Genomic DNA, 24,555 nt, shown 5'->3' with positions numbered 1-24,555 from the left:
TAGGGGGACAGTGGTCGAGGGTCCGTCGTGTTCATTGGTCATTTCAATAATGTATGCCGTTACAACCACGCACCTGATCGACCATGTCAGCCCAAGATTTTCTAGCTTGCTCGATTGATACATTCGACCAATTTCAGCTTAAAACCGGGCGAATCATTAATTGGGCATGCTTGTTGAAGCACCAGTTTTCATCCGATTCGATAATTTGCGAATCCTATGGTCGATAAGCTGCAAAGTCACAAGATGTATGGGCACTAAAAATAATCCAATAATAAATTACTTATTTAGTTTACCTATCTTGTTGTTTTTTTTGTCTTTAGTATTCACTGTCAGATTTAGGAAAAATGTGATTGAAAAAAAAATAAAAGAATATTTATGCTAGTTTCCATCTTTATTCTTTCTCTGTGATGCTAAAAGTGACACTTCTTTTTCTTCTTCAACCCAGCTCAGTGTTATTTTTTCCACCCAACTGACACAGCTTAATGTCCCTCCCACAGAAAACAGGTTTACATCACTGAGTAAAATCTTCAACAGGAGGAGCAATGCAATTACCTTCCCTGGCATAGTGTCCTTATCTTATCCAAGATATTAAGTTTTCTGTTATTTCATGCTGAGATAAGCTTGTTACTGTAGCTAAAAAAAAACAACTTATCACAATTACAAAAATGGGGCTACATATATTTTTGGGGCACTAACTATTTTTTCTCAATGTTGTATTTGAGGATCTTTCAATCCCCTTTATTGGCTCTTCAGAAAGTGTCAGAGCTATGCAGATATATAATTTGAAGTATAAGTAACTCCAGGGCAGAAACTAAACATGTTGATGTTTCTTATAAAGTCCTGCACAGGATTATATACATTTGAAGAATTACTGTCTCCTGGATAAATATACAAAATTGATAAAATAATCCTATAAATTGTACAACAAACCATTGTATACGACTATGGAATGGTTTAAATTGTTTAACCTCCTTAGCGGTAACCCCGTGCTGGACACGGGGTAAGCCGCGCAGGAGGATTTCTCAGGCCCCGCTGGGCCGATTTGCATAATTTTTTTTATACACACAGCTAGCACTCTGCTAGCTGCATGTTACTTACGATCACCGCCGCTCTGCGCCGATTCGCCGCTACCCGCTGCATCAGAGGGTGCCCCCCCCCCCCGAGACCCGTGCGCTGCCTGGCCAATCAGTGCCAGGCAGCACTGAGGGGTGGATCGGGACTCCCTCTGGCGTCGGTGACGCCATCACGCCCATCGCCATGGTGACGGGGGAAGCCCTCATGGAAATCCCGTTCAGAACGGGATTTCCGGATGGGCATACGCGCCAGCGGCGATCGGTGCATACAGGGGGACGCCGCAGGGAGGGGGGAAGCATGTAGCTAGTGCTAGGCTAGCTACATGCAAAAAAAAAAAAAAAAGGTTTAAAAAAAACTTTTCAATCATACCGCCAGGGAGGTTAAAAACCATTTAAAAGGGGAATGCTTGGTGGACTTGCCTCCCTCGTACAAAAACAGACTAAAGAACGTTATTGTAATTATCTAATAAATGTGAATTACAATAACGTTCTTTAGTCTGTTTTTCTACGAGGGAAGTAAGTCCACCACGCTTCCCCCTTTTAAATGTTTTTTTTCTTAACATTTTTGACCTTGTTACGCTTCTGTATACAAATTTGCAATCAGTCTAGTCCACCCTTGGTGGGGGGTTGTATCACCTTTTGTTCCCATCTGCAGAGAGCGTCTTCTTAAACCTAAATGGGGTCAGGTTCTAATTCTCCCCACCTGCCTTGCCAGTGGTTGCCTGTGTGGTAACCCGTGTTTGTGAGTATAAATATTAGTATTCTCATTTCGATTTACTGGACTGACTTAACCACTTGCCGACCGCCCACAACCCATGGGCGGCGGCAAAGTGGACGCCTAAAGGACCGCAATACGCCTTCAGGCGGCGCGTCCTTTAGGCATGCCGGGGGAGCGATCGCGTCATTGATGACGTGCGCTTCCCCCGGCAACTGGCTCCGCCCACCCGCCGTAACATCCCGCCGGCCATACGGAAGCGCCGGCGGGATGTTAACCCCGCGATCGCCGCTACAAAGTGTATAATACACTTTGTAATGTATACAAAGTGTATTATACAGGCTGCCTCCTGCCCTGGTGATCCCAGTGTCCGAGGGACCACCAGGGCAGGCTGCAGCCACCCTAGTCTGCACCCAAACACACTGATCTGCCCCCCCCCGCCCACTGATCGCCCACAGCACCCCTCAGACCCCCCCCTGCCCACCCCCCAGACCCCTGTTTGCACCCAATCACCCCCCTAATAACCCATCAATCACTCCCTGTCACTATCTGTCAACGCTATTTTTTTTTTACCCCCCCCCCCTGCCCCCTCCTGATCACCCCCCCACCCCTCAGATTCTCCCCAGACCCCCCCCCCCCCCTGTGTACTGTATGCATCTATCTTCCCTGATAACCTGTCAATCACCCGTCAATCACCCATCAATCACCCATCAATCACCCCCTGTCACTGCCACCCAACAATCAGCCCCTAACCTGCCCCTTGCGGGCAATCTGATCACCCACCCACACCAATAGATCGCCCGCAGATCCGACATCAGATCACCTCCCAAATCCATTGTTTACATCTATTCTCTCCTCTAAACACCCACTAATTACCCATCAATCACCCATCAATCACCCCCTATCACCACCTGTCACTTTTACCTATCAGATCAGACCCTAATCTGCCCCTTGCGGGCACCCAATCACCCGCCAACACGCTCAGATTGCCCTCTGACCCCCCCTTATCAATTCGCCAGTGCATTAATTACATCTGTTCTTCCCTGTAATAACCCACTGATCACCTGTCAATCACCTGCCAATCACCTATCACCCATCAATCACCCCCTGTCACCCCCTGTCACTGCCACCCATCAATCAGCCCCTAACCTGCCCCTTGCGGGCAATCTGATTACCCACCCACACCATTAGATCGCCCGCAAACCCGCCGTCAGATTACCTCCCAAATGTATTGTTTACATCTGTTATCTTCTCTAAACACCCACTAATTACCCATCAATCACCCATCAATCACCCCCTATCACCACCTGTCACTGTTACCTATCAGATCAGACCCTAAGCTGCCCCTTGCGGGCACCCAATCACCCGCCCACACGCTCAGATTGCCCTCAGAACCCCCCCCCCCCCTTATCAATTCACCAGTGCATTAATTACATCTGTCCTTCCCTGTAATAACCCACTGATCACCTGTCAATCACCTGCCAATCACCTATCACCCATCAATCACCCCCTGTCACTGCCACCCAACAATCAGCCCCTAACCCGCCCTTGCGGGCAAACTGATCACCCACCCACACCAATAGATCGCCCGCAGATCCGACATCAGATCACCACCCAAGCGCAGTGTTTCCATCTATTCTCTCCTCTAAACACCCACTAATTACCCATCAATCACCCCCTATCACCACCTGTCACTGTTACCCATCAGATCAGACCCTAATCTGCCCCTTGCGGGCACCCAATCACCCGCCTACACGCTCAGATTGCCCTCAGACCCCCCCTTATCAATTCGCCAGGGCATTATTTACATCTGTCCTTCCCTGTAATAACCCACTGATCACCTGTCAATCACCTATCAATCACCCATCAATCACCCCCTGTCACTGCCACCCATCAATCACCCGCTGTCACTGCCACCCATCAATCAGCCCCTAACCTGCCCCTTGCGGGCAATCTGATCACCCACCCACACCAATAGATCGCCCGCAGATCCGACGTCCGATCACCTCCCAAGTGCAGTGTTCACATCTGTTCTCTACCCTAAACACCCACTAATTACCCATCAATCACCCCCTGTCACTGCTACCTATCAGATTAGACCCCTATCTGCCCCTAGGGCACTCAATCACCCGCCCACACCCTCAGAATGCCCTCAGACCCCAGCCCTGATCACCTCGCCAGTGCATTGCTTGCATCTATTCCCCCCTCTAATCACACCTTGAGACACCCATCAATCACCTCCTGTCACCCCCTAGCACACCTACCCATCAGATCAGGCCCTAATTTGCCCCGTGTGGGCTCCTGATCACTCGGCCAAACCCTCAGATCCCCCTCAGACCCCCTTCCGATCACCTCCCCAGTGCATTGATTGCATCTATTTTCCCCTCTAACCACCCCCTGAGACACCCATCAATCACCTCCTGTCACCCCCCTAGCACTCCTATCCATCAGATCAGGCCCAATACAACCTGTCATCTAAAAGGCCACCCTGCTTATGACCGGTTCCACAAAATTCGCCCCCTCATAGACCACCTGTCATCAAAATTTGCAGATGCTTATACCCCTGAACAGTCATTTTGAGACATTTGGTTTCCAGACTACTCACGGTTTTGGGCCCGTAAAATGCCAGGGCGGTATAGGAACCCCCCACAAGTGACCCCATTTTAGAAAAAAAGACACCCCAAGGTATTCTGTTAGGTGTATGACGAGTTCATAGAAGATTTTATTTTTTGTCAAAAGTTAGCGGAAATTGATTTTTATTGGGTTTTTTTCACAAAGTGTCATTTTTCACTAACTTGTGACAAAAAATAAAATCTTCTATGAACTCGCCATACACCTAACGGAATACCTTGGGGTGTCTTCTTTCTAAAATGGGGTCACTTGTGGGGTTCCTATACTGCCCTGGCATTTTAGGGGCCCTAAACCGCGAGGAGTAGTCTAGAAAACAAATGCCTCAAAATGACCCGTGAATAGGACGTTGGGCCCCTTAGCGCACCTAGGCTGCAAAAAAGTGTCACACATGTGGTACCGCCGTACTCAGGAAAAGTAGTATAATGTGTTTTGGGGTGTATTTTTACACATACCCATGCTGGGTGGGAGAAATTTCTATGTAAATGGTCAATTGTGTGTAAAACAAATCAAACAATTGTCATTTACAGAGATATTTCTCCCACTTAGCATGGGTATGTGTAAAAATACACCCCAAAACACATTATACTACTTCTCCTGAGTACGGCGGTACCACATGTGTGGCACTTTTTTACACCCTAAGTACGCTAAGGGGCCCAAAGTCCAATGAGTACCTTTAGGATTTCACAGGTCATTTTGCGACATTTGGTTTCAAGACTACTCCTCACGGTTTATGGCCCCTAAAATGCCAGGGCAGTATAGTAACCCCACAAATGACCACATTCTAGAAAGAAGACACCCAAAGGTATTCCGTTAGGAGTATGGTGAGTTCATAGAAGATTTTATTTTTTGTCAAAAGTTAGCGGAAAATTGATTTTTATTGTTTTTTTCACAAAGTGTCATTTTCCACTAACTTTTGACAAAAAATAAAATCTTCTATGAACTCACCATACTCCTAACGGAATACCTTGGGGTGTCTTCTTTCTAAAATGGGGTCATTTGTGGGGTTCCTATACTGAACTGGCATTTTAGGGGCCCTAAACCGTGAGGAGTAGTCTGGAAATCAAATTTCGCAAAATGACCTGTGAAATCCTAAAGGTACTCATTGGACTTTGGGCCCTTTAGCGCAGTTAGGGTGCAAAAAAGTGCCACACATGTGGTATTGCCATACTCGGGAGAAGTAGTACAATGTGTTTTGGGGTGTATTTTTACACATACCCATGCTGGGTGGGAGAAATACCTCTGTAAATGACAATCTTTTGATTTTTTTACACACAATTGTCCATTTACAGAGTTATTTCTCCCACCCAGCATGGGTATGTGTAAAAATACACCCCAAAACACATTGTACTACTTCTCCCGAGTACGGCGATACCACATGTGTGGCACTTTTTTGCACCCTAACTGCGCTAAAGGGCCCAAAGTCCAATGAGTACCTTTAGGATTTCACAGGTCATTTTGCGGAATTTGATTTCCAGACTACTCCTCACGGTTTAGGGCCCCTAAAATGCCAGGGCAGTATAGGAACCCCACAAATGACCCCATTTTAGAAAGAAGACACCTCAAGGTATTCCGTTAGGAGTATGGTGAGTTCATAGAAGATTTTATTTTTTGTCACAAGTTAGTGGAAAATGACACTTTGTGAAAAAAACAATAAAAATCAATTTTCCGCTAACTTTTGACAAAAAATAAAATCTTCTATGAACTCACCATACTCCTAACGGAATACCTTGGGGTGTCTTCTTTCTAAAATGGGGTCATTTGTGGGGTTCCTATACTGCCCTGGCATTTTAGGGGCCCTAAACCGTGAGGAGTAGTCTGGAAATCAAATTCCGCAAAATGACTTGTGAAATCCTAAAGGTACTCATTGGACTTTGGGCCCTTTAGCGCAGTTAGGGTGCAAAAAAGTGCCACACATGTGGTATCGCCGTACTCGGGAGAAGTAGAACAATGTGTTTTGGGGTGTATTTTTACACATACCCATGCTGGGTGGGAGAAATAACTCTGTAAATGGACAATTGTGTGTAAAAAAAATGAAAAAAATTGTCATTTACAGAGATATTTCTCCCACCCAGCATGGGTATGTGTAAAAATACACCCCAAAACACATTCTACTACTTCTCTTGAGTACGGCAATACCACATGTGTGGCACTTTTTTGCAGCCTAACTGCGCTAAGGGGCCCAAAGTCCAATGAGCACCTTTAGGCTTTACAGGGGTGCTTACAAATTAGCACCCCCCAAAATGCGAGGACAGTAAACACACCCCACAAATGACCCCATTTTGGAAAGTAGACACTTCAAGGTATTCAGAGAGGGGCATGGTGAGTCCGTGGCAGATTTCATTTTTTTTTGTCGCAAGTTAGAAGAAATGGATTCTTTTTTTTTTTCTTTTTTTTTGTCACAAAGTGTCATTTTCCGCTTACTTGTGACAAAAAATAATATCTTCTATGAACTCACTATGCCTCTCAGTGAATACTTTGGGATGTCTTCTTTCCAAAATGGGGTCATTTGGGGGGTATTTATACTATCCTGGAATTCTAGCCCCTCATGAAACATGACAGGGGGTCAGAAAAGTCATAGATGCTTGAAAATGGCAAAATTCACTTTTTGCACCATAGTTTGTAAACGCTATAACTTTTACCCAAACCAATAAATATACACTGAATGGTTTTTTTTTAATCAAAAACATGTTTGTCCACATTTTTCGCGCTGCATGTATACAGAAATTTTACTTTATTTGAAAATTGTCAGCACAGAAAGTTAAAAAAATCATTTTTTTGCCAAAATTCATGTCTTTTTTGATGAATATAATAAAAAGTAAAAATCGCAGGAGCAATCAAATAGCACCAAAAGAAAGCTTTATTAGTGACAAGAAAAGGAGCCAAAATTCATTTAGGTGGTAGGTTGTATGAGCGAGCAATAAACCGTGAAAGCTGCAGTGGTCTGAATGGAAAAAAAGTGGCCGGTCCTTAAGGGGTAGAAAGACTGTGGTCCTCAAGTGGTTAAAATACTACACCATATTTGGGCTCTCGGTTTGTTGTTCTTTGTTTCAGGGTTTAAATTGTCATCCACTCTGAGGTTCATGTTATGAATTGGCTGATGGTACTCTGTATAAATGTCAATGCACAATAATAATACACTCCATGCTGTTTTGAGTTTACATGTAAGAATATTTTGTGTTTGCTTTTCCAGATGGTGTACAGAATACAGTATCATCTTCCAGCGACCTGCAGCAAACCTCACCTCAAACACTGCACTATGCTCTGGCCAATGCCCAGCAGGTGCAGATCCATCAGATAGGGGAGGACGGCCAAGTCCAGGTGGTGAGTAATCAATCTTATATATAAAGTCATGGCTTGAAAAGATTACGCCTGTAATGCTGGGAATACACCATGAGATTTTCTGGCAGATAGATGGTTCGATAGATAATTTCCGACATGTCCGATCTGATTTTCGATCGTTTTTTTTTCTGATCGATTTCTCATAGAAGTGAATGGAAATAAATCAGAAAAATTATCATAAAATTGATTGGAAAAACAATCGGACAGTAAATCTGCTGAAAAATCTCATTGTGTATTCCCAGCATAATGCACAAGATACTGTAGTCAAAAAAGGCAGCAGAGGAGTTCTCTTAGCACCTTAATTCATCCAATTGTTTTTTCTTCACAAGGACTTAATTAAGCTGATTAAGGCCAACTCTGTATAGTGCTTATCCTTGAGATTGGGACTACGTGTTGTTAAAACTATGCTGCACTCATTGCTGCCTAAGCCTGAGGCGGCGTAGTTTTAGCGCCACCCAAGCATGGGACGCAAGAATAATTGCAGTTGAGCCATGCATGGCAAGCACTTGTGTTAACTGCTCTCTAGAGTGCAACTAAGTCTGAAAAGCCCCTCCCAGAGAATTTTATCACTTTATTCTACGATTTAATATACACTAAATTCTATGTGTAACTCTTCTTTTGGGAGAAAACCATTCTCTTCAGGAAAACTAGAGTCATTACAAAGATTTTTAGCATTTTTTAGTGTAGCAACAACAATTTACTATACTGTGTTCCTTCATCTGCTTGACCCTGAAGATAGATAACCACCGTCCAGTGAGAGGAAGTGGTAATGAAGAATGTCAGGAAACCATCAGCCTGGGTTTCTGACAGCTGCTGCTATGTGCATAGTTCCTTCCTACACGCATTAACCACTTCTTCCACCACTACAATATTTCTACATCCTCTGTAACTTCATCTAAGCCACGCGGATATAGATATAAGTAGTGTAGCTGAAGCACAGCTGTGTACGATTGGGCTTGCTCCTATGCAAAACATCTGGCACTATCTGCTGCAGCGCATTTGGTGAAAGTGAATACATGTTCCCTGAGCCAATAAGATTTATTTTTTACCAATTAAAATACTTTTATTTACTCAATTCATAGTGAAAAATACACACTGTAGCATTATCTCAGAATCAATATCTTCACCATAAATTGTGACAGGAACGTAATTTAAGTTTTGTGATAAACAGTGGAAATAGCCAAACAAAATTTGTGTTTTTATTTTTAAACTGGAATTGGTAAAACTGAGAAATAATGTGGGTTTTTTTTCAATTTTTTCCTCTTTTTTCCTAGTTAGTCTTGGAAACAAACTGTAAATATTTCATTTAGGTGTCATAAGTAAGGATAACGTTATTGCCAGGGGCGTAACTAAGAGCCCCCGGGTACCCCTGCAGAAATTGTGAGCGGGCCCCTCTCCCCCCAGGGCCCGCTCGTGGCTGTTTTGGGGGGCTGGAGGGGTCGCACCATGAGGGGAAAGCTATGGCCACACTCGGCGGGGAGGGGGGAAGGCCCCCCCCTCCGTCACCTCGGGCTTTCCCCCCTGTGCTCCCCTCCAGCTCCCCTCCAGCTTCTAGCTATACAAGTGCAGCGAGCGGAGCGGCGGGCAGCGGCAGGCAAACATACCTTCCGTGCGTCCGGACGCTTCTCGCTCTAGTGACTGACGCGACTTCCTGCTCCGCTCGCTGCACTTGTATAGCTAGAAGCTGGAGGGGAGCACAGAGGGGAAAGCCCGAGGTGAGGGAGGGGGGGACCTTCCCCCCTCCCCACGGAGCGTGGCTATAGCTTTCCCCTCATGGCGCGACCCCTCCAGCCCCCCAAAACGGCCACGAATGGGCCCCAGGTGGGGGGGGGGGGGGGGCCCGCGGGCTGCATGGGCTGCATCCCCTTTTGTTACGCCCATGGTTATTGCTGATTAAATAGGGACAATGTCAAAACTGCTCTGGTCCATAAGTGGGAAACAAGGTCTGGATACGAAGTGGTTAATAATACTCCAGGCAGAAAAATGAACTTTATAAGTGTGGGGCATTGAAATCACATTGATCACACATATAATGCAAAACAATAAAAAACAACAACAATAACACTCTCAGCACTTAGTTATAAAGTGGAAGTTTGATGTTCTAAATGTATCGCTGTAGAAGAGTGATATGTCTATCTGTACAGCATTTGAATGAGCGTAATCCTGATGGTGGTTGCTCACGAATGGCTTTTGTTTCTCCTGGATACCTGGTTTTATTTAGTTTTTTTAAAAACGATCGGACTGAATTGTGTGGGACTTATTGGATCTTCACAGATTTAATTCACATTCTCTCTAGAAACCTCAGATAAGTAGTTTTGGTGGACTGGGGCCATCAAAGAGATGATCCAACCTAGAATAAGCAGATTAAAGATTCCTTCACGATAACCCTTATATATGATTGCACTGAGAACTTCCGAAACCTGAGAAAATTCCTTACCAGGTCCATAAAAAATAACCGAGATAGCGCACACTCTATGAAGATTGAAAGGTTATAAATTCAGGGAGTTATACGTCCAATAAAGGAAGTTTTATTTCCTCTGGCGATGTCGTTTTCCAAGAATGTCGGATTACCTTGCAGAAATATCTACTCCAGGTCACAGCCAATCAAAGTAAGAGCCACAACACATAATTTCACAGCTGATAGTCGCCTCTTGGAGCTTAGGTGCTGTGATTTAATGTTTGTACGGTTATCACAAAGTCTCACAGACATGTAAAATTACAGAACAGTTATTTATGAGATTATGACACCCATTGTCAGTCCTCCGTGCTGAATAAATGTGTTTGAATTCAGGTAGACCAATGCATACTTTCTTTTTAACAGTTTTTTAAATTGTTTTCTTACAATTTGATGCTTCCAGCCTTTGTTGTTTATTCAGCCACAGCTTCTGACTGCATGGATAGATTTAAGAAAAAAAAAAGTCAGTAGTTCATAGATTGTGTCTGACCATGTTAAAGACTGTGTCATTCAGCGAAGGCAATAGAACATTTTACCAACATTTATAGCTTTTAAACAGAAAATAAAACTGTGGGATTCCCACAGAGTTATAGAAGAGATACAATTATTTACCTCAAATGAACCCCATTGTGGGTTATATTGCCTTTGTAGAAGTGTGCTGCTGCTTATTGTCCTTGAGGTCTCTGCTTTTCCCGAAACCCCATAGCTCCAGCACCACCTTGAAGTTACTCCAAGTGGCGCAGAGCTTTCCTGAAGTGCACAGGTGTGTGTTTCCAGCTATGCTTGAACAGGGAAAGAAAGTACTCACGAACAAGTGCTTGCTTTTTCTGTGCTAGCATGGATTGGAACTTGCGCTTGCACAGTGCCAATTTGCCAGTCATTGCCAGGGTGTAGCTGTATGGCTTTCATATTCGGCTGGAGGATTCTATTGAATATGAAGATCACTGGTAAATGGGGGCTGCCCAAATGACCACTAACAGCGCCAGCACAATTCTACTGTACTTGCCATAGTCTCAATAAGACCAATGTGTCTTTTTGCTTAGAGACACTTAAATGTGGTGTTGTGTTGCAGGTAAGTAGCACAGTACCCGCAGGCTTCTCTGCAAGTCCTTTTGAAACAAAACATTGCCTGGACTGTCGGGATGCTAAATCTTACCTGGCAGTCCTGTATAAGTATGTTGACTGATGCAATCCACATTCATTTCCTATTTCCTGTCTGTTCCGTTCTTTCAGGGACATCTACATATCGCACAGGTGCCTCAAGGAGAACAGGTGCAAATCACACAAGACAGCGAGGTAATTATTCTCACTTTCCAGTCAGGAAATGTATTCATGTAGCTGCTGTGATGCTCAGGAGTCAATTTATACCAACAGGGCATATGATTCCAGCAATATTTGCCAGTGCTCTCCATCAGCATTTATATCACTTAGGCTGTATTCACACTGGCAGACATTTTTTTTCTGTTTATGGGAACTGAAAGGATTGGATGCAAATGGATCCTATACAAAGAAATAGGATCTGTTTCCACCAGTCCGTTCATAACGTATCCATTCGGTCCTTTCCACCAAATGGAGCGCACGTTTGGGTCCTCCAAAATTTTTCTCAGATTAGACAGTGTCCATTCTCACTAGGCTGGTTGTCATGGACATTGGATTGCATTCTTACTCACCTGCCGCCATCCACTCAGGTCCTCTGTTACTGCTGCCTCCACCATTTGAGCCACTTTACAAGAGAAGCATTGTTGTACAGATTGGAGCACCATCAGGAGCATCAGGCTACAATTAGTTTGCAATACACCAATGGGAATCCTCCCTCCCCAGGGAGGATTCTTATTGATTCACTGGTGGACCAATGAAAATCCTGCTCGGTGCTCAGGGAGGGATAAGATTCTCATCTCTACTAGAAAACGAAAGTTTGCTTTCTTAAAACAGAAAGTATTTGCGATAATTCAAGTTGGAGTGAGCTCCGAGATGTCTCCCAGTGCATCACTGCTGAATATATGCAAATTAACCATTGTTGTCCTTGGAAGCTTAGCACACCTTCAGATCCAATGATGTGTCAGCTTGTTATTTGTACAGAGCCATAATAATCCAACATGCATACAGACTGTTTCGAATTGGTTGAGCCTCATCAGTGCATGGCATGGATTAATGTGGCTCTATGGGTTAGGACTTGAAACACCCAGAGGTACAGACTAACTAACAAGCTCATGGTGAACCAGAACTCATTGGACTGTGTAAGAGGCTACAATGGTCCAAAAAAGCTCCCTTACTAAACTGCTCTGAAAAACAAAAGTTTTCTTTCTTAAAACAGAAAGTATTTGTGATAATTCAGGTTGGAGTGAGCTCCGAGATGTCTCCCAGTGTATCACTGCTGAAATATGCAAATCATCATCTCTACTGCAAACCAATTGTAGCCTGATGCTTCTTATAGGGCGGTTAAATATGTTTATCGATGCTACTTCCGCGCAGAAAACCCTATTGGTGGTGGCAACAGCGGTGAATTAGATGGCAGCAGGTACCAAGCAGGTGGCGACGCATAAACTGGAACTGGGAAACCTGGTGAAAAACTCCTACCTTTGTAACAAATCCATCAGTTTAAATGGAAAATTGATGTATTTTACAGGATCAGTTTTTCCTCTGGTACACTGTGAACTCACCATTATAAAGGCACTGAATGAGCATATGTCAGTGTATGCTATGTATGCTCTCCAATGTCACTTTTACTAAATTAATGGTCTTTGTTAACCATGCTGCTATTGAGGCTTTTGTTTGGTCCATTTTCAAGATGCTTACATATTTAAATAAAAAATTACATCAGCTTGCACTATTTGGGTCTCATTGACCATGCCTAGCACACAAACAGCTGGCACAATTTGATAGATGCTCATTGACTGGCTGATCTCAAATACAGTTTTAATCCAGATGTCCCCTTGACCTTCCATGGCCTTATAATGCAGCAAGTTCAGTCTATGTTCCACCTCCTTTGCTTTCTGAACTAAATGATGGTGCAAATCAAACAGCATTTCCTCCCACAAAGTCTGTCGTAAACACTTTCAGTTGAACGTGTTCGATTGTGTCATCATTTTTTTTTTTAAAAGTAGGTTTTTGAACTAGTCTACTTTAGTGGACCCAACAGGAAACCTCATAGGGCAATTCTGTTAATGTGATTGGATGGATGGCACCCTCTAGAACTTATTAGGTTTTAGATTTAGTTTGTAGTAAACTATGCCCCCACGCTATTCAGCCAATCACAACACTTTGTGCTGTTAGAAGTGTTATGATTGGAGAACTGTTCCCTATGAGGTTTCCTGCTTGGTCCTCTTAACTTCACTATCACCAGGTTTATAGCTGTGGAAGCCTTGTTTAGCAAATGCAAATGGAACATTTGAACACTGCTTTCTCGGTTACCGCATGCTATTTTTACATCTGTGCCTGGAAAGGCACTTTACCCAGCATTTAAAATGTAAAGAATGAATCATGGCAGGGATGAGCGTACTGATAATTGATAACAGCAGATGTGTTTTATACACGGGGTGAATTTTCAGACACTAAGTGGCCGGTAAATCATGAGGAACTGTTTAGCAGAATTCACTATTAACAGTTTTTAAATAGACCTCAGCTGCGTGAAAATAGCCATGCATGGGTCATTTTTAGGTAAGGTGTCTTAAAAGTGCCCCTCTTTATTATCTTGAAAAGATGAGGCATTACTTCAGAACTTTGTAGAGTACACAGAATCCGAGAGGCACTCAGTGGGTCTCATAGTCTGGTGTCTTGTTCCCAAAATTACTACATACTGGTAGGCATATTGGCTTCCCCCTCAGAAATTGACCCTTTACCTTGGCAGAAGTAGCAGATCATGATTGGGGTTCACATTACATAGCCTGATCCCTGAAAATAAGACCTACCCTGAAAATGAGCACTAGCATGATTTTCCAGGATTTTTAGGGGTGCTTAAAATACAAGCCCTACTCCAAAACTAAGCCCTAGTAATAGTTCATAAAAAGACTATGTAGATAGTGTCCAGGCAGCTATGATGTACATGTAAAAGAGTGAAATCAATTAGCAATAGATACTGCAGGAGAGATAAACCGTTCACCAAGGAAAGCAGCCAGACACCCCCAAAAAGCACACTCAGAAGACCCCACAAGACCCAAAACAATGAGTAGCAAATGCTGGGCTCTTTGTAAATGTACATGGAAAAAGGAAATAGTGTCAATTATATTGAAATTCATGATATAATGCAAGGTTTGGAGAATTGTGATGGTGTTCCTGAATGTGATGACATGACTATATTTGTATAAATACCGATTTTACTTTTGTTTAAAGTGGACCCAAACCAAACATTTTTTTAATTCAAAATATCTAGTTGCACCACTCTGACACATACAAAGATAAATAAACACTCCTTCAAGCCTATGAGCATTTCAGTGCATGCTTTTCACCCTTCTCTTTTCATAACTAGGGTTATACAGGTGGCAGCCATTACTTCTGAGCTTAGTAGGAGGTTTTAGATTATGGTTGAGTTTGTCATCAGCTACCCTCCCTCACAGGGGCATCGTCTATGTGAAATCTCACACAAGCTGAGATCACCTCCCCTGTGACATCATCACTAGCAGCCTGTGTTTTGTTTTTGTTTTTTATCTCCTCCACCAGTCTGCCGGATTCATTCCCAGCAATATGAAAGGAAGGGAGGGGTTCCTCCAATAAATGTAAAATCTTTTCTATTTGTCATCATGCAGCTGAAAAAAAGGCTGCTATTTATTATTATAAGTTAGAAAATAGATTTTATTTCTGAAATCTTGTATTTTTAATTTGGGTCCACTTTAAGAAAAAATGTATATTGCTGTTCTTGGAAAAATAAGACATTCTCTGACAATGAACCCTAACATATCTGTTGAAACAAAAAATAATATAAGTCTCTGTCTTCTTTTTGGGGAAACATGGTAGTATACTGCATATACACACGTGACCGGGCAGTTTACTGTGCTCACTCCCAAATTATTTCGGTCCTTCAAGAGTAAAGAGTTTTTACAAACGTTAGTTCACTTCATCTTACTAACTAGGCAAATTGTGGCAGGAAACCAATCATCCTACTGATATGCTTTTGCGTTGTGGAAGGAAACCTTTACAAATACTGAGAGAACCTACTACACTCCATGCAGGTACTGTTCTCCATAACATTGAAGCAATAAGAGGGAATTAGAGTTAGCTTAGTCCAGGTCGAGTAGATGCCGCCCGCTTGTTTATGCTGATTGGCTTGTGTTCAGCAAAAATATTAATAATGAAATGCATGCCTTAAAACTTAAACACGTCTTCAAATATTCTTTACCCTTGTCCTCCCAAATCCTTCGTTTTACTTTCTTGGCTTTGATTGGCATGCGGTTGGCTCCATGGCCTCTCATTGTGATCGCAGCTACATACCATGAACACTGCTGTAACCATCAGAGTCTATTCTCGTTTCTGACACTGGGTGAAAACTGATGACATTACAGGAAAATCGAATAGTTTAGCTCTTGTGGTTTTTAAAGACCTGTTTCATATCTGAGCCGCCTTGCAGTGAGCAGGTTTTGTCAGTTATGAGTTGCCAGGAAGCCATAGACTCGTATAGGCAGGATTTGTTCTGTGCTAAGCAGGATTTTAGTGATGGCGATATTCAGTACCAGGATAATGGGGTGCAAGGTGTTTTACAGCTGAGCGGTTCCTCAAATGCCGATATAAACAATGTTAGTTGGTAGAAAACATTCTACTTTCTACAGCTGCAGCACACTAACTGAAGTGTGTTCAAAAAGTGTCAACGCGCACAGTGAAAGATATGTATTTTGCTACATATGAACTGCATCAGTCTCATATTAATTGAACACTTATATCAGAACCTCGAACACTGGGGAGTATATTGTTTATGTAGAAAAAGTAACTTCTTCCTATATCTAGTTGTGTGTGGTTTGGTATTAGTTAGGCCTCGTCTCCATCTATGCGCTTCTGTCCGCTTTTCAGCAACATGTATCAATCTGTAACATTGATGTGCTGATAAAAAGCGGACAGAAGCGCACTAGTGGAAACAAGGCCTTAAAGAGACTCTGTAACAAATTGTTTATCTTTATTTCTTCTATGCTATAAGTTCCTATGCCTTTTCTAATGTGGTCTGGCTTACTGCAGCTTTTCCTAATTGCACAGTAGCTGTGTTATCTCTGTTATATGATCTAATCTTCTCTCTATAGTCGGCACAGTCAGGCTGAGGCAGTCAGACTGGAATGTGCAGGGCTGCTTGTGATTAGCTAGAAGCTGTACACACCCCCTGCAGGCTCTGTGTGACTAACACACTCTGCTTAGCTGAGCCTATTAGAAGCTGGTTAGTTTGTTTGTAAACACTGCCTAAAACTGGCAATTACAAGCCAGGTTTGCAGCAGAGAATGGCAGAAACAGCACAGAGGGGACCAGGAGCACATAATGAATAGAATGGTATGCTTTTTATTGTAAGAATTTCAGAGTACAGATTCTCTTTAAGGAGAGAATCCAAAGACATAACAGAAGCTGATTAGGTAATACCTTTAATGACTCACTCTACAAGATTTATTTAATACTTTGTATTAGGGTGCACGTTAACACTAGTGCTAGGGGCACTTTACTTATTCACCCAGTTCTCTCTCCCTTTCTTCCTGCTTAAAAATCATCCTTCACACCTCACACAGCTCACAAATATACTTCACTGTGCCACAACATGCAGGAGACATGAGGAGGAGGAGGCCGATCTGCTGAGGTAACATGTAGTTAGATTTGCTGTAATGTAACTAGCCGGGAGATGTGCATACACTATTCCTGACTGACTGACTGACTGACTGGCTTGCTTGTGACTTTTCACTCCAGGCTGCATCTGCTTTGTAGGTTGCTATTTGGTGCTGTGCAGAGAGGGAGAGATGTTGTTTACAAAGTAATTATTAGGATCTTTATCAGTCAGAGAAGCAAAGATAATAAACACACATCACTGGAATCTTTAACCCCTTACCACCATCTGGATAAGATTCTTTCAGCAAGGTGATTATTAAACTATACACTGAGGAGTTGATAGCACCCCCCTCCGCTCCCATGAAAGTGATATGAAGGCTGACATAATGGTTTACTTTCAAACTATGCAGAGTGCCTGTCTGTCCTTCTAAAGGTGCCAATACACCTACCCGATTTCCAGCCGATAGACAGCAGATTCGATCACTGTGATTGAATCTGGTGTGAAATCAATGCGCACACGCTGACCGATTTCCATCCGATCGCCGGCGGGTCGGGAGTGCGTTGATAGCGGTGTTCGATTGACCGACAACCGACGCTAGCGGCAATACATTACCTGTGCCGCTGGCGCGTGTCCCCGCTGTCCCTTCTCCACGCTGGGCTCCGGCTAGCTTCACTTAGTTCCTGTTGGGGGAAGTTTAAACAGTAGAGCGCCCTCTACTGTTTAAACTTCCCCCGACAGGAAGTAAAGTGAAGCTGAAGCCCAGAGCGGAGAAGAGACAGCGGAGACCGGGGGATGCGCACCGGCCGGATCAGGTAATGTATGGAGGGGGCAGCGGCAGCTCCACAGATTGTGAATTGATTTCATAGTAAAATCGATTTAAAATCTGTTTGCAGTGTAGGGAGCCAATAGATCCCTCTTTGATCAGATTCGATCACAGAGGGATCTATCTGCTGGTCGATCTGGTGGCAATCGACTAGTGTATGGCTGCCTTTATCCTCTACTTCTTGTGCTTGGTACCTCCATACAATTTCCCGTCAGATTGGAGGGTCGAATCAATTATTTCAGACACATCCTATCTGATTTCCGATCATTTTACTGATCGAGTTTGTGCAGAAGTGATCGGAAAATTGATCAGAACAATGATCGGTAATCAGATTGGACCTGCCAGAAATTATTGAGTCGCCCCATCGATCTGACAGGAAATTGCCTGGTGTGTACCAAGCATAATATTAGACCTTCAACAAACATGCAGAGCAGATGTTTCTGAGTGAAGTCTGACTGGATTGGCCACATACTTGATACAGGTGTGCAATTCAGACACTAGTGATGCTGGAGAGATCAGGGTGCCAGGCAACTAGTATTGTGTAAAAGGAAAATAAACATTTTCCTCCATATCTCTCTCACTTCAGGCATCCTTTAAGCTGAAAGCATTACACATACAAGAAAAAAATGACATTGTTGTGTCCAGAAAAGTGCTTACGCCTTCTTCTCATGATAAAAGGATAAAAACTGCTTACTTTGTACCATCCCATATTGCTCTATTCAGTGCCTGAAGTACATTGAAAACTGATGATGGAATGAGCTGAGAAGGGGAAGTCTTTCAGCTGTCGAGCAAGGTCTGGTGAGGCAGAAAATGCTAAACATAAGAAGAAAAACATAAAACAATTCATCTTACTAGAAAACTACACCTGTTAAGCAAAACACTAGCACTAACTTAATATACAAATAAATGGGTGGCAGTGTTGTTGTAACATTGTTGCAATTTACTCCTAACCATGAGCTATCCTCTCCTTATGGCCAAGAATAAGAAAAACAGCAGAGTGTTTAAATGTGGAGAATTTACAAACTTTTAAAGTACCGAGTATCGGCTGTGGTTAAGTCATTTAAACATAGGTATACATGACGGCCTGTTTTACTGCCAGCAAATGGCAGACTTGAGAGGGATTCTCTGGGTGAATATGCTTTCTAGTGTAAACTGACATAGTCTGCTCTGTGAAATGTTTTTTTCGCGAGAACTTTAGGAGGAAAAAAAGATTTCCGCTGGTTCATTTCCTTGTTAACGGTTCTGTTTGTTTATCATAGTGCCGCTGGTTCATTTCCTTGTTAACTGTTCTGTCTGTTTCGTCTTGCAGGGCAATCTGCAGATTCATCAAGTCCACGTGGGTCAGGATGGCCAGGTAACTTTTGTCATTGTTGCTGTCAGCTCAGTGGAAAATAAGACCGTTACTGTGTTTGTTTCCATATGGTTGGGAGTAGATGCGCCTGATCTCATGAGACAAAAATCACAACCGCTGAAATCAAACAAAAAATACCTTGTATGACAAACATGGCCTCGTATGACGCATACTTTCTAGTACACAGAGTAAATTAGCTGGAGAAGAGAAATCCCCATGGCAGCTACACTTCACATTCCCGTGTTACTGAAACTTTTTGCAAAGCAATCTCAGCAAAGCTGGTTAATAAGGAAGGGGGGGGGGTGTCTGTCATGTGATGTAACCCTCCTCCGCCCATTTATAGTCTACAGTGACAGCGAGAGGATGAGGGTTATTGTGTAAGAAGACTTTCATTATCACTAACAAAATCATTGCTATCTGTTGGCTTACCCTAATCGTTCTCTTTGTGTGCATCATTTACCCAATGACCGTTGCTTTTACCTCCTTTTGAGGATTTCATGGAGATGTGATATAGCAAAATTGTAGAACTGCACTACCCCAGAATGTATGTAGCGGATGTGCCACGGCAACCTCGATCACCACTCCAGCAATATCAGAAAAGGAAATGAAGCCGACACCATCCAGTTGCTCTTTTACTTGTTTATTTACAGACTGTCATACAATATAGCAACGCTTCCCTTTATGGAAATGTGAATTTGAATGGTCACTACACCCTAATAAGTACAATCCTGCAATGTCATAGAGAGAAGTAACATGGGTTCATTCGTGATGACATGACAAGCGAATACGTTCTGTTCTTGTATACAGAGGCGTAGCTACAGAGGAGCAGACCCTGCAACCATAGGGGGGCTCAGAGCTGTAAGGGGGCCCCAACTACTACTTCATAGCCTCTAATAAAGGGCTCCATCCGTTAGGTCAAGTGTTTGTCTACACACTTTTTTTTAGTTTTTTACCCTTGCAAGATGGTCCCCCTGGCTGTGAGGGTCACAAGGGGTAGGCAAGGGAAATGCTGTGACCATTGGGGGGCCCCATCAAAGTTTTTGCCGTGTGGGCCCCCATGATTTGTAGATACGCCCCTGCTTGTATATCAACACATTGCTTGCTTATCAAGTAAAAAAGTGTATTACAATTTTGCTTGTCTTGCAAAGCAGTCTTGAACTAAGTTACTTGCAATCCAAGATTTTACTGTATTTTTTTTTAAATATGTTGCTAGAACAAAGTTTTCTGCTCTGTGAATGTTGTACGTCATGGAATCAGTTCAAATGGACTTTTAAAATGCTTTTTTGCGGCAGTTCACAGCATTCCTGTTGTCTTTATACACAACAGTTTTGTCACAATTCCCCACGCCTATTTGTAGTTTGCTTATTGGAGATAATTACTTTTTTTACTGTGAGCTTCTATAGTGAATAGCTGTGAATGTCTGCAATGCTGGCTCTCTGCTTCACCTCGCTCAGTGGTGTAAACACTGTTTTCTCAAGAGAGCTTAAAGGAAAAGAAAACCCTTTAGTGGTTGATATTGGTGTTTAAAGTTTGAATCATAAACGCTAAAGTAAGTTGATTTTCTGAATTTTCACATTTAAAGATGGCAGTTCTCTGAAAATGGTACATTCTGAAGCTCTTACTAAAGCAATGTTAGTGTGTAAAACAAGGGTGAGATATAGTCCAGTAAGTATAAATACATGAACACTTATAAATAGATAGAAAGCTAACTTTGCAATGTTTCAACATGCCAGTCACACTATAATATCCATGGCATAGCTTGCAAGACATTTATGCACCTGCCTAATTTTGTTTAAACAATTATTGCACACTTTCTGTAAATCCTATAAACTTCATTTCACTTCTCAAGTATTACTATGTGTGTCTCCTATATGATATATTTAACTTGACATTTTTTTTCGTAACAACCAACAATTTATACAGGAAAATCATGACGATTAACCAGGTTGCCCAAACTTTCGCATCCCTCTGTATATATGTCATTGTCAAGCAGACCTCTTCATAAATGCAGTGCATATATATTTGCAAAATCTGCTATCACAAGCATCCTTTGATTAAGCAAATTACATCTCCAAACACTGCCTTAGGGCTCTGCTTTTTTTCTATAAAGGATAAGAATGCTCAGGGTCACACAGTGTCATAAGGAGACAAACACTTGTGTAAGTGTACACTTCCACAGCCAATAAGCATGTTAAGGAGGGAGTGGCTGGAGGAAGGATCTGGCAATTGACACATGCCAACCAGCATAACGAGGTGTATCATACAGCAGACATAAACCATGACATGTGAATTTATTCCTTTATTTTTATTAGAGTACTATTGATTGACTACTGTACTAGTGATTTTTACATATATGACAATACTTCTGATAAAAAGCAGGAAGCCTGATTAGATCGCCCCAAAAAGGCGTTTTAGAGGGATATTTTCAATGGTAGGTTATGCCAAAATGTAGTTCCTTGACTGGTTGCCTGCTCTGTTCCGCACCATATTATTTTCTGAGCATGCACTATGGCATAGCTCCCTGCGGTATGGTTGGAGTTTGCTTGTACACATAGGTTCTGTTCTAGTTTTATCTCTGATTTTAGTTGAAAAGGCTCAATTACAGCAGAGAGCTTCTGTGTGCAAGCTTAAGTGACCAAAAACTGTAAATTGAGGAACACTGTATTTCTCACAGACTGAACTGGATATTACATTGTTATGCAAGATGGCTTCTTTTAGTACAACCTGCTTTGACTGGGGTGGGGGTTGATTTTCACATACATGATACACTTTTGTAAAAAAAAAAAAAAAAAAAAAAAAAAAAACGTGATTAGATAGCCTTAATCAGGAGTTCAAAGGCTTGTTTTCAATAGTATGTTAAGCCAAAATGATGTTCTGCTTTAAGAACTGGTTGCCTGCATTGTTCCGCACCACACAGTTTTCTAAGAATGTAGTAATTTTTTAATTCCTGGCATAGCTCCCTGGGGTATGGAGGGAGTTTTCTTGTACACATGGGTTCTGTTAGATTAATCTCTGGGAGACTTCTCGTAACACAATCTAATAAAACTGTTTTCAGTTACTCAGTTCACAGAACAATTAAACATTTTCCTTTGTTTTCAGTCAGTGCTGTTTCCAGCATGAGGTTGTAAAGTCCTGATAAATTCATATTGAGCTCTGCCAGTCTCCTGCTCAGGAGTCAGGATCCCTGATGGTTCTCTGTGGAGCAGAAATGTACTCATCATAAATGGATTCACCCCAAGAGTTTATGGCAGAGCTGGAAGCTATCTGTGTCTGTCTGAAAGGGTTCATCTGATATGTATATTTAGCTTTGTACTGTCAGATGAAACATTGGTATGGAATATGCTGGTCTGGAATCTAGGTGTGCCCAAGTTTAGGAATAGTGACTAAGCCCCAGGCAGGGACCTGCAGGTGGCCTTCTAACATGTAGATACCTTTACATTTATTTATAGCTAAACTGCAGATTGTTGCTGTGTTATGGGTTCTGCCTCCGTAGGATCTCACCATTGCCACAATCCCTCAGTTTTTGTCACAGAAGATGTCCTACTTATTCTAGTTTCGTATTGTGATCTCTATATGTCTCCAATGTTTTTTTGTTTTTTTAAAAATATATTCCCATTTCTGCCTTTGTTCTGCGTGCATAAATTTAAAGAAGAACTTTACCTAAAGATAATAGTTGGCGAAACAAATAAATCACTACATTTCAAAGGGAAAAGTAAAAAAAAAAGGGATCAAGAAATGATTGGTGCTTGGCGTGTTATTCATTTATATTGTTTGATACACTGTGAACCTACGTGTAATCATCTTCACTACTGGCAAACATGAAAAAAAAACAGACAGCACCAACTCATTATCTATAAACACACCCACTAACTATGTGATAATCTAAAAAGTAGTTTTTTGTTTTTTTTTTACAAATAAATATGTACAGAGGTATATACTGCTTGCATGACAATTGGAAACAGATGTTTCCCACAATGCAATATGTTTCACAGAACGTAAACTGTCAGGGCCATGACATCACACTTTGGGAGGGGTTTCACCACAACATCAGCCACACAGACATCCATGATGATATATTCGAGGAAAAGATTTCATGTGGGAAAGGGAGTATCCACTATTGATTAGGATGAAGTTCGATCCTGGGTTCCAAGCAGACAGCTAAACATATCATTGGCAGTATATGGAGAACTTCACACCTGCCAGAGGATCTAGATTTGTTGAGCTATTGCTTCTAGTCTTACAGCCCATTCTCCCATAGCACAGCTTTGTGTGGACACTCCTTACATTCCTCCCTTCCCAACCGCTGTATTGCCGCACAGCTTGGGCAAGCACCCTTCCTGTTGTGTCTGGGCAATGACTAGTTATAATTCTAGTTTAGCTGGAGGTCACCTAATGGACTAACCGATGGAGCTGTTATACAAAACAATATATGATGCTTCAATATTAAATGGTTTACTCTACCACTGTTGTCCATAGAAATGTAGAAAGATTTGGAAGTGTTTGCTAGACATGTTTCCATAGATTATTTGTTGTTACGTAATACAGATATCTTGTGATAAGACCAACTGAAGATGGTCTTGGTTGCAGGAGATGGACATCTGTTTGATGTAGAAATTAGCATGTTATGAGCAGTGGTTGTTTAAACAGGCTGTTTGGTCCTAGTTGCCCAATTATTGTGTTATGGTTACCTTTTTTCCACATATCAGTACTTCCTCATCATTGTGATTGGCTCACAGTGATAAGGAGGCCAGGAGCCAATGAAAACCGCTGTTGACCGATGTACAGAACTAAGCTGTTTTTAGACACGGGAGCCGCCGGCGTTAAACTATGCCAAATCAGGATTAGGCATCCACGGGTGCGGTGTAGCGCTCCTGATAGAGGGCTCAGGGGAAAGGCCAGACACCAGATTACTTCAAGTTGCAAATCACCACTTTCAATACATCCTCAGCAAGACAGTACAGACAGCAAAGTGTGGATGGCCTGATAGCCGTTTCGTGGGTATTACCTGCTTCAATTACTTTATCTGTGGCCTCTGACAAAGCGGCTGATACACTTTGCCATTTGTTCTGTCTTGCGAAGGATGTAATTAAAGTGGTGATTTGCATCTAGAAGTGGTCCGATGCCCATCTCCCATTCTCCTGCATCAGTTGTCTAGTTTACCGGAGGCACAGCCATACATCTGATCATCTTAGCAATTGACCGATCGTCCCTTTAGTCCTGACTGTCTTGCTTTCTTGTCTTGGGTGAGCTCATGGGAAAGAACTTGAAAATGGCAGAGGTACTTCCAGGCACCTCGTAGCACTAGTTCTGCAGAACACTGTCATTTGAAAAGAAAAAGGTTGTCAAGCATGACCAGTTCACCTTAGAGAAATCAGCAAACTGGCCTTCATAACTTTCCCTTGTTTACCCATAAATGTATGGCTGCATTAGACTGTCCAGCA

General features: G+C 42.5%; 1 protein-coding gene across 4 annotated transcripts in view; it reads left to right on the top strand.

Annotated features, from left to right (window-relative positions):
* BANP (BTG3 associated nuclear protein) overlaps nt 1–24,555 on the top strand; it is an 873,745-nt gene that overhangs the window by 597,398 nt on the left and 251,792 nt on the right. For all 4 annotated transcript variants that reach the window (XM_068260652.1, XM_068260650.1, XM_068260649.1 and 1 more), the window contains 3 exons: nt 7,610–7,740; nt 11,447–11,509; nt 19,073–19,117. In XM_068260652.1, coding sequence (XP_068116753.1) covers nt 7,610–7,740; nt 11,447–11,509; nt 19,073–19,117 — 239 coding nt within the window. The remainder of the gene's footprint in view (nt 1–7,609; nt 7,741–11,446; nt 11,510–19,072; nt 19,118–24,555) is intronic.

Source organism: Hyperolius riggenbachi, chromosome 11 (assembly GCF_040937935.1).
Source record: "Hyperolius riggenbachi isolate aHypRig1 chromosome 11, aHypRig1.pri, whole genome shotgun sequence".
Lineage (NCBI taxonomy): Eukaryota > Metazoa > Chordata > Amphibia > Anura > Hyperoliidae > Hyperolius > Hyperolius riggenbachi.
This window is presented reverse-complemented; position numbering and strand designations above follow the sequence as displayed.